Source organism: Simochromis diagramma, unplaced genomic scaffold, assembly GCF_900408965.1.
Source record: "Simochromis diagramma unplaced genomic scaffold, fSimDia1.1 OVJJ01000802.1, whole genome shotgun sequence".
In the NCBI taxonomy this organism is placed as follows: Eukaryota; Metazoa; Chordata; class Actinopteri; order Cichliformes; family Cichlidae; genus Simochromis; species Simochromis diagramma.
Window position 1 is genome coordinate 6,931,794 of NW_024387492.1, and position 10,276 is coordinate 6,942,069.

Consider the following 10,276-nt stretch of genomic DNA (forward strand, 5'->3'; position numbering starts at 1 on the left):
CTTCAGTTTTTTGCCCCATTTCCATGTTGGCTTCATGTTTTGTTTTGTTTTGCTTTGTTTTTTTGGGAGGGGGGGCAGAAGTTACCTTTTGCACTTTTCCCCAACCAAATGTACCCATTTTACATGTTAATAGTCATATTACAATACTTTTTACAGTACTGCAGCATGACCAGATCTTAATGAAAGCATTCATGCTGACAGGATGTTTTTCTATTTAGGTACAGAGGCCAATTTAATGTTATTAGTAACACCTGAGTAAAAATGGCTTCTGTGACGCCCTGTGTAAAGTTTCGGTTAAGACACTTTTACTTGCTGCTTGTACAGAAAATAAATCAATCCGCCAGCAGCCAGGACACAGTAGTCTACTTGGCTCTTCTTCCGACATGTTTTTGTGTGTTAATACCTGTCTCAAGAGTTAAGACGGAAAGCTTTCATTAAATCTTCCCTCCGGCACAAACGTGACCATATTCAGACAGGTTGACATTTATACGTTTATGCACTTTATCCGCCTTCTTCACCCCGAACCGCTGCTAGCACGCACACACTTGAGTTGATGACGTCAGTCGCTCGTGGTCTGGTTTATGGAAACATCATAAGCAAACACGCCCGACATGAACTATGTTTCGTGTCTGTTTTAATCGTTATGTCCCGTAGAGGCACGAAACACTTGGGGGGGAGTTATTCAGAATAGTAAATAAACACGATGAGCGAAATAACCCTGCGTAACCATGGCAACTGTGTTTGTTGCCATTAGAGTGCAAAGACACGACCTGTAGGGCTCTTTAGCTGTTATTTTAGCTAACAAATAGAAAAAACACGTTAATTTAATTGAAAACGACTTTGTAAAAGCTTGTAGCTGTTACATAATGGACTCAAATTCGTTGTATTATTCTTTGGAGCTCGTTGCCGGTAGTGGACATATTTTAACCCTCGAGCAAAGAACCGCCCTGGAGTCTTCCTTAGTGCTCCTGAGGAAAAACTACAAGTTCAGTCGAGTGTTGTTTTGGGGTAAAATATTAGGAATTAATGGGGTTTATTTTATTGCTCAGGGGAGAGGAGAAGATGAGATGAAAGACAAAAAGAACCTGTATAGGTAAGACATCCGCTTCAAGTGTCTTTTTTTTATTTTTTTTATTTTAGCCACTGTACATTTATTTAAGATCGTGAGATATACCATTGGGCTGCTATTTTGTGGTGTTAACTCCAGCTTGAACTGCATGGACTGGTTCCTACTTCCCCCTGCCTCAGACTCTATGATAGAGGAAGTGTCCAAAGCTACAAAGGGTCGCTTCATGGGAGACCCGTCATTTGTGTATGAACATCAAGAGATCCACAGGCAAGGAAAGGGAAATGAGCCTGTAAATGAGAAGGCAGTGGTAAGTGTGATCAGTGCTGTTTAGTAAGACAGCGAATTAAATTACAGGATGAAGTGTTTTCCTGTTCCATTCAGTGTTACTGCAGTGTTCGATGATGCAATGAATTCAAACAAGAATCTACATGCAACCAAACTGAACATAATGTAAAAAAAACAAGACAAATGTTTGATTTTTTTCTTCTTCTTCTTTTTCTGGCTTATATTGGTTACAGATAACAGTAACTGAGGAAAAAAGACTGGCAGTGTCCGTTCATCAGATCGATGCAGAAGTGTCTGTGGTGCCTCGTGGTGCCTTCATCAAGAGTCCACGTGGTCTTGTCCAGCTCAACCGCAGCTTCTGTGGTAAATATGTATATACTGTGGGGGAAATAACAATTTGATCCCCTTGCTTCACTTCACTTACAAAGAAATGAACAGTCTCTTAATGATCTGAAGGCAGTTGGGAGGACCACGGTCATCAAGAACAGCATTGGTAACGCACTGTAATGGATTAAAACCTTGCAGCACCCATAATGTTCCCCTAGTCAAGAAGGCACATGAAAGGCTTGTCTTAAGTTTGCCAGCCAACAAACTTTTGTCTACTAAAACAAGTGCATTGTTTCTGTTATTCCTTTTCATGTTACCTTTGGGCCAACATGATGGTGAACGTTGATGTCATACAAAATGATATGTTATTGCATTTATCAACAACAAATACAGTATTTTGTTGAATCTTTTGTAAAACATGGGCAAAATTGTGTGATTTTTCTTCAGGTCTGTCTGAGGCAGAAGCAAGGAAGCTTGACAATTTCCTTCACTTCAGACAATCAAAAAATATGAAGAAGAAATCTGCCCTGGACATGGGTGATTGGAACCCAGCAATGGACTATCTGGATGCACTCAGTGATGACATTCCGAAAGGTGACACTACAGAGCTTAATCTGTCCTGAACACACAGTCACATTTTTTTCATTGCATAAATTCAACAGTGCAGGTCTTAAGATTTGTTTTTAACAAGCATTTCATTTTCTGCTAATTGCTCTTATTTTATAACTGATCTCTCAGCAGAATTGGGCGGTGATTTGACGTTAACATGTGTTCCATTTCCTGTGCTACATTACAAGGGGTGATTTTCACAGAAAACGCTTGTGGTGATTCAGCTGTTTGAAAACCATAAGGGTCTTCTTCCAAGTGGAAACAAATTGCATAATTTTACCAGTAAAACGGTGGTTCAAGTGAGGCTACCAATAAACACAAACCTCTAAAACCGTCTGACATTAACATACCAGCCACATGGGAAGGATTTTTGGGAATATATGCTTAGAAGAATTTCCCTGTGTCTACTTACCCAGAGTTTATATGCTTTGGTCTGACACTCAGGCTTTTTGGATTTGGAATATCTGGGCTTTGAGTACAGGATTTGGTGCACATTAATTTGATTTTGGCCTTCTACCATAAACAATTCCTGAGGGGAGAGAGGGAAAATGAGAACCAGGAGAGAAACCAGTAAAATAGGACCACCAAAAACCAAACTGATGTTGCATGATTAATGGAATTTTCTCACATTTGGATGGGAGTCAAACTCAAACTATAATATCATCTACAGACTACTACCATCTATCATTATGTGGCAATGTAGCAGAAAGCATGACATGATAATCCTGGTTGCACATTATTGGAAAAAAAACCAATCACACATAGCAGGAAAACATCAACAGTGAACACTGTGCAAAGAATAATGTGAAAGCAGACATGCGAAGTCATGTCTGCGAGGTTAGCGACTGGATATGCTCCAGACCAGAGTGAATGTAAAGAGCGAGTGTCTGGATTTAACAGGGTGTGTGAGGGAGAGAGAGAAAGAAAAAAAGGTTTAGCACCCTTAACCAAACATGAAGCAGATGTCTGACAGAGAGCTTCCACATGTGTACAAGTCGGTGTGTGTTCTTTGTGTTGATGCGGATGTCAGCTGCATCATGTCTAAAGCAGACAGCACACAGCTGTTTCAGTGCCACGCTCACTGCAGCGGATTGCATGTTCCTGCCTGAAAGGATAAAGAGTTAACATTTCTTAACGGGACACTGGGGGAAAAACAGGATCATGTATCTCCACCAAAAGACAGGTGCTTTCCTCTGAGACCCAAAGCTGGGCTCTCCCCCTTTTCCTTAACCATCCCTCAAACCGCTTCCAGCTCCTGATTTACGTTTGTTTCGCCTCCTGCTACGCACATTACATGCTGTTGACGTGGGTTTTTTTTACTGTTAGTTGCATCATATTTTGAAATCAAATCCAGAAACAGGAAAGTTGCAACTTTTTTTTTTTTTTTTTAAATATTGGCCTTTAAACTCTTTTATGTAATCACGTTTTCATAGTAGCAGGTCCAATTAAATCATTGTTTTAATTCCCTAGGTTCTTGGCGTTCATGGTCACACCCCGAACATACTTGGCAAACGGGTTAGACTATAGACATCAAAAGCACAAAAGCGTGATTCATTGGTGTATCCTCTGGCTGAATAGTGTAAGATTTCCAAAGATTAGTGTTTAGCCTTTATTTCAGCTCAGCTTCACGGTTCTGTTGGAGAACATAATTTAGCAGCGTCCTGCTTTTCCTATTAACTGTTTACAAGTCTTGTGTGTTTGTGTCTAGGATCTTGGAGTCTTCAGTTTGAGTTTGCAAGAAAAGTGTGCGTGCTTCGCAGTCTGCTGTGGTTCGGCCTGACCTTCTACCACGTGCCAATGACACCACAGCATGGATACATCTATATAGGTGACGGGACCAAGAATTTGGACCTTCCTTTCATGCTATAAAAGCTTTTTTTTTTTTCAAGCTGCATACTCTCAGTAATTCACAAAACCAAAATCTGCTAAGCTCTTGTTGTATTATAAAACAAATAAAACTAGGTTGGTACAGTCAGTTTAGTGTCTACAGACTTTTTGTTGTATTTACTTCCAATTCACAAAGGCCGTGCCTACACAGTAAACACATGTTGAGAGGCAGAGTAAACACACATATTTTATTTGCACATCTGTGTTGCATTGAGTATACACAGTCACCATACCACCTACTTTGAAACTGTAACACTGATCAGGTTGTTGCTTGCATTAAGTTGTCAGCAGGTTTCCTTCAAGAGTTGCTTTTCAAAAAAAAAAAAAAAAAAAAAAAAAAAAGAAACAGCCAGAATAGATTGTGTCGGGTGGGTCTGAGTGTGATTCATTAAAAGAGTGACTCAGCTTAATAAACAAAAGTTAGAATAAACACAGATGGATGGAGCTTTTAGGAATTGTTTCCTCCCTTCTCAGAACCGTATGACAACGGTCAAGGTTAGCAGTCAGGGATATGGTGGTTTCATCCCTGAATAAATGGGCCCACCCACTTTCCTCCACTTGTACCAATCTTTCAGGCTTTTGGTCCTTCAGTGTTTTATGTACAAGGGCTTGACACCATAACGCACATTGTTCTTTAGTATTGGGTGGCCAACAGGCATACGCTTCTTACACCACTTCAGTCCAGTTTTATAGATGGGTTTCACTGAGTCGATGGACCAGCGAGTCAGGTATCTGTACAACAAACAGAGATGCAGGGGAATTATTAACAGCACTGTGCTGGATACAAATGCTGAAGAAAAAAAAAAAAAAAAAAAAAAAAAAAAGCATACGCAGACATAGATACATGAGTCACCTGTTAAGTTTGGGCTTGGGTCTCTTTGGGACATGGTCTTCTGGAAGTTTGGGTTTATGGTCAGGAAGCAGACCTTGAACACACAAAATAACAAGATGCATTTATTAACTTAAATTTCTCAGTACTTGTATTAAAAAAAAAAAAATACTGTTACAAACTCTCAAAAGACAGTTATAAAAGACAATGTACTGATGACACATTAAGATTTACTTCTCACTGTCATTACAGTCACCAAATTACTGCTCAGTTTTCATTTAATGTAATGTTACAGCTGACAGTGTTTATCGTCTGCGTAGTAGATAATAAACACGTGAAGCAGACAAATCCAGGTTGTTCTAAAATGAATAAAAGACTTGAGGAACAAGCAAGAACAAGTTTACAACCCTACTATCATGTCTTGGTCCAGGTTGCACAATTATTTGCCTTTAGGCAGTGTCAAATTCAAACCTTTCATAACAAGCTGTGATGCTTTGTAAAATGAAGGTATAAACAGAACTCGAAAGTTAAAAAAATTATTTGTGCTTGATTTTGAAAAGTACAAAGAAAATGCAGTGTACTGCCAAAAGTATTCGCTTGTTTGCTTTCATACGCATATGAACTCAAGGATATCTCATTCTTAATCCATAGGCGTTAATATGCCGTCAGCCTAACCTTTGCGGCTATAACAGCTTCAACTCTTCTCGGAAGGCTTTCCACAAGGTTTAAGAGCGTTTATGGGAATTTTTGGGCATTTCTTCCAGAAGCACATTTGTGAGGTCAAACACTGATGTTTCACGACCAGGCCTGACTCACAGTCTCCACCCTAATCCCAAAGGCGTTCTGTCGGGTGAGGTGACTCTGCGCAGGCCAGTCAAGTTCTTCCACACTAAACTCACTCATCCATTTCTTTTTGGACCTTGCTTTGTGCACTGGTGAGTAGTCATGTTGGACCAGAAGGGGTCAAACCCAAACTGATCCCACAAGGAAAGAAAGAAAGAAAGTGTACTTTATTGATCCCCGTGGGGAAATTCCTCTCTGCATTTAACCCATTCACTCAGTGAAGCAGTGGGCAGCCATTGGGCACCCGGGGAGCAGTGTGTAGGGATGGTACCTTGCTCAGGGGTACCTCAGGGTAGCTGTTCAGGGGAATCGAACCCCCGACCTTCCGATCACGGGGCCACCACTCCACCTACTGAGCTATCCCTGCCCCGTTGGGGAGTGAAATTGTCCAAAATGTCTCGGGATGCTGAAACATCAAGAGTTTCTCTCACTGGAACTAAGGGTGCAAGCCCAACTCCTAAAAAAAACAACCCCCACACCATAATCCTCCCTCCACCAAACTTTACACTTGGCACAATGCAGTCACACAAGTACTGGTTTCATGACAAACACCAAACCCAGACTTGTCCATCGGATTGCCAGACAGCATGGTGATTTAAGGCTTGGATGCAGCTGCTCGGCCATGAAAACGCACTCCATGAACCTCTCTACGCACTGTTCTTGAGCTTATCTGAAGGCCACATGAAGCTTGGAGGTCTGTAGTGAGTACTCTGCAGAAAGTTGATTTGACCTCAGTGGGATCCCATAACCCCACTCTAATTTTACATGGCCTATCAGTTCATATCTGATTTGCTGTCGTTCCAAATCACTTCTACTTTATTATAATAATACTAACTGTGGAATATTTAGCAGAGAGGGAATTTCATGACTAGACTTGTTTTTAAAACAACTCATCCACCTGAATACTGGAGTTAAGGACACAGTTGCATTTGTTGACACAGGCAGCTAGAGCCATTCAGTGTCTGCTAGGCTCTCCCTCCAATAACAGGACTCACTGAACTGCATCTCTCTGCTGTCTTTTAATGGAATTACCAACAAATATTATATAGTAATGCATGTTGCTAGTATTCATCCATATAAGGTAACTGATAGCCCTGAAAAATAGTGGGTTGTATCACAATGACTATGTCAATGTTTTATATTAAAACAGGAAAAATGTTGGAAGGGTCCAACAGGTGGAATTTCTCACTCATTAGGAATTCATTAGATTCATTAGCAACAAGTCAGCATGATGACTGGGTATTAACAAAATGCACATAAATCTTTAGCAGAAAGACTTAGAGGGGTTTCACAATTCTGTACTCAGGTGAAATCTCTCAAAGCAAGAGAAGAAGCCAAGAATTAACTATGCTGTGATCTTCTGACCCCTCGTGTGCGTTTAATGCAGCAGAAATACTCTGACAGGCTCAGGAAAAGTATGAAAATCATGATCAGTGTACAGTTTGTTCCCTTGCCGTGCTTAAAAAAAACGACTGACTGCCAAACACTAAATTCTTTTGTTTCTTGTGACCTGTTTTGCAAGTGCTGCATTACTGCACCAACATTATAATCAATTCATTCCTGTCTGGCCTCTTAAAATGTCTATATATAACTGCTATGTTACATTTGTTACAATTTGCTGCCCTCTTGGCTACATCTCTTTTGAAAAAGACCATTTTTATTGTCAAACATTTTTTGCTTGCTAAATAAAGGACACATAAAAGTCACTCCGCTGAACCCAAGCTAAATAAAAATAGACTCAGACAAAGTGGCTATTAACCTTTGTATTTATTTTATCTGAGTAAACTAAATAACCCACTTACAGGTGGAAAGAAAGTAAAAGGAGGCTTCATGATATATGACACGTGTCTAGAGCTGTGGAGGTGCTACTGATGGGTAACTTAAAAACTTAAAGCACAACAGCAGGACTTCCACTGACCTGCTCTGTGAGCCATCTGTACACAAATGGCAATCTTGCGGTGCTCTTCTGGACAGAGACCAGTGACTCTCCTGGGCAACATCCCTCCATCTGACCTGATGAACTGACTGAGCAACAAGACATCCTGGGAAGGGAAAATACAAAAAAGAAAGAGAAAATCAGGCTAATACAGTAATATTAATAATAATGTCACTAATAACAGTGAAAGTATTTACTGTGTAGTTGTATTTGTTCTGCAGATTCCATCTGTAGATTGGACACTTGGCTGTGGGATTTGGAGGCTGTGCTCCGACTGGAACTTCCAGAATTTGTCCTTCAATCTAACATAAAAATAAGAGATATGACAGTTACTTTATCAGAATCAAAGCATTTTTATTATACTAATAGCATTTGTTATTTATTTACAAGTGCGCAATAATACTCCTCAACTCCAACATGGTCTCTCACTGCTGGTTACAGAGTTTATTACGTATTTATATTAGGCCTTAGTAAAATACATCAAAATGTTTTGTGTAATTATCCAAAACAATGATGATTCAAAAAAAGTTTTGCAATTATTTAACTTCACAACAATAAAATTTTGAATGGTTCTGAGCTTTACTTACATTTGTTGTTTTACCATCTTGCTTCTCCACCACTGCAACAGATATTATGAAACATCAGACTTTACATTAAATTTTAATTTGGCAGTTGAATTTCACTAATTCACGTATTAAATGTTGTTTTATTCCAAAGTAGGATGCTCTGAGGCTGGAGCCCAGCAGTCATGGGGTGAGAGGTCCTAGTACACCCTGGACAGTCTGTCGCAGGGCTAACACCAAGATACAGACCACCAATCACAATCATTGTGAGGTGACAGTGCCAACTACTGCATAGTGGAAACAAAAGTGGTTTCCACACTGACATTGTAATTGACAATAAAAATCCTAGATTCAAGTTTTACTAGTCTGCAATTGTAGATGTAAACAGTGCTTTTTCATTTTAGTCAACAATCAATATTACTCGTTCAACTACTAACTCCAAAACTATCAACAGAATTGGTCTTTCAAACTATTTTCATTAACTGTTAAAGCTATTCCTGTAGCTTTAACACATCTGGTTAAAGCTACAGAAATCTGCATTTCTTGATTCTAATGTGAGAACAGATGACTACAACTTCTTACAATGCAATATTAAAATCTTTACATTACTAGCTTCAAAGTAATATTTTACTCTGTTTGATCCGTCTTGGGTCTACCAAATTCAAACTAGATATCTATAATTTCCTTTAATTCCGAAAATGAAAGAAGTTCATTCATTTTAACTATCATAAAGTTAGTTGTTAAAGATGAACAACTAATCTTTATATTAATGCATATTATATAATATTTATGCACGTGCTGAATTGTTGAGATTGTTTTGATGAATGTAGTACCTGTATTAGAATATGCTGTTAGGCTTATTGTTTTTGATTTTGGTAAAATGTGGGTTTTTCAACATTGCCGCAATCTTACTGACATTTTTAAATTATTTTAATGGGTTCTATAACTTTGTTAGAAAGCTGAAAAAAGAAGCTCCTTAAAGGTTTCAGAAGTTCTTGCAGTACATAAGGCATAAGCCTCAGGAAAGTTAACTGAAAAGTCAACACCTTCAGACGCCGCCGACTGACGTTTCACGCAGATGTGGTCGTCATCATTTAACTAATGTATTGTCTCTTTATTGGAAAACACAACAGGAGAATAGCGTGTCCTATAAGTGATAGGAAATGAAAAACATGCGGTGTATTTAGCAAAACATGCTAGTTATCCCACCGACAGGCTAAAGCTGTAACGTTTGCACACATGTCTCACCTTGACGAATCCCCCTTTTCTGGATAGTTAAAGAAGTAAGCTGGGGAACACTTATCGTCCTTAAAGAACTCAAATTGGTGCCTCTAGATTCAAGTTTTAAGCCCGCAAATGAGGTCCAGAGAGACCTGAACACACTGCGGGCTGCCATGTTTAATTCTTGACTTTCTCCTTCGTTCCTTCCTGTCTTCTTCTTCTTCTTCTCTTACATTTTAATGGCGGTTCCTTCCTGTCTGTTATTCTCGCGAGAATAAAAGAGCGACACCGATGGCGAAAACCGCTTATTACATCTAAGAGGGACAAAAAAAAGGGGGGGAATCCCACAGGTTACACAACTACAGAAATATCATTGTACATTTTTGTTCCCATGTTCGTGTATGACATTTGTTTGTTTTAGTTGTTTTAATAACTGACTTTAAAAAAGCTTTATATGTTGTTACTTTTGGATAACCTTGTTATTTTTTTAATAAGCGACTTTTATAAAAAGCTTTATATCCAAAAGTAAATAAATTTTCAAGTCCAATGAGATTAATTCCTAGATTTATGAACCTTCATGAAATGTAAGCCTATAGCCTCAAAGGATGACAAAATGCAATCTGAGATTGAAATCTAACTAATAGATTAACCCACAAACAACACAGCAGCAGAATATCAGGCAAAATTAAACACAAGAGAAAAATCAA

General features: G+C 39.0%; 2 protein-coding genes across 2 annotated transcripts; one reads left to right on the forward strand and one right to left on the reverse strand.

The window, feature by feature from the left end:
• Positions 1–268: 268 nt before the first annotated feature.
• Positions 269–4,265, forward strand: rsph9 (radial spoke head component 9). Its single transcript, XM_040017974.1, has 5 exons — positions 269–1,093; positions 1,208–1,376; positions 1,588–1,717; positions 2,129–2,275; positions 3,999–4,265. The coding sequence occupies exons 1-5, from the start codon at positions 867–869 to the stop codon at positions 4,157–4,159; spliced, it is 834 nt and encodes a 277-aa protein (XP_039873908.1). The 5' UTR covers positions 269–866; the 3' UTR covers positions 4,160–4,265.
• A 250-nt stretch (positions 4,266–4,515) lies between these two features.
• On the reverse strand, positions 4,516–9,806 carry mrps18a (mitochondrial ribosomal protein S18A). The gene is made up of 6 exons (XM_040017975.1): positions 9,597–9,806; positions 8,373–8,404; positions 7,983–8,087; positions 7,768–7,891; positions 5,031–5,103; positions 4,516–4,909 (listed from the first exon to the last, which is right to left on the reverse strand). Exons 1-6 carry the CDS (start codon positions 9,742–9,744, stop codon positions 4,765–4,767), a joined length of 627 nt encoding a protein of 208 aa, XP_039873909.1. The 5' UTR covers positions 9,745–9,806; the 3' UTR covers positions 4,516–4,764.
• Between the last annotated feature and the right edge of the window lie 470 nt (positions 9,807–10,276).

Bases quoted from the DNA above. Each gene is read 5' to 3' on its own strand.
- rsph9 (XM_040017974.1), top strand. From the start codon at position 867: ATGGACTCAAATTCGTTGTATTATTCTTTGGAGCTCGTTGCCGGTAGT. The intron at 1,377-1,587 runs GTAAGTGTGATC...TATTGGTTACAG, and splicing joins CTGTAAATGAGAAGGCAGTG to ATAACAGTAACTGAGGAAAA. The intron at 2,276-3,998 runs GTGACACTACAG...GTTTGTGTCTAG, and splicing joins CAGTGATGACATTCCGAAAG to GATCTTGGAGTCTTCAGTTT.
- mrps18a (XM_040017975.1), bottom strand. From the start codon at position 9,744: ATGGCAGCCCGCAGTGTGTTCAGGTCTCTCTGGACCTCATTTGCGGGC. The intron at 8,405-9,596 runs GTGAGACATGTG...TATCTGTTGCAG, and splicing joins GAAAAGGGGGATTCGTCAAG to TGGTGGAGAAGCAAGATGGT. The intron at 7,892-7,982 runs GTAAATACTTTC...TTCCCTTCCCAG, and splicing joins AGAACAAATACAACTACACA to GATGTCTTGTTGCTCAGTCA.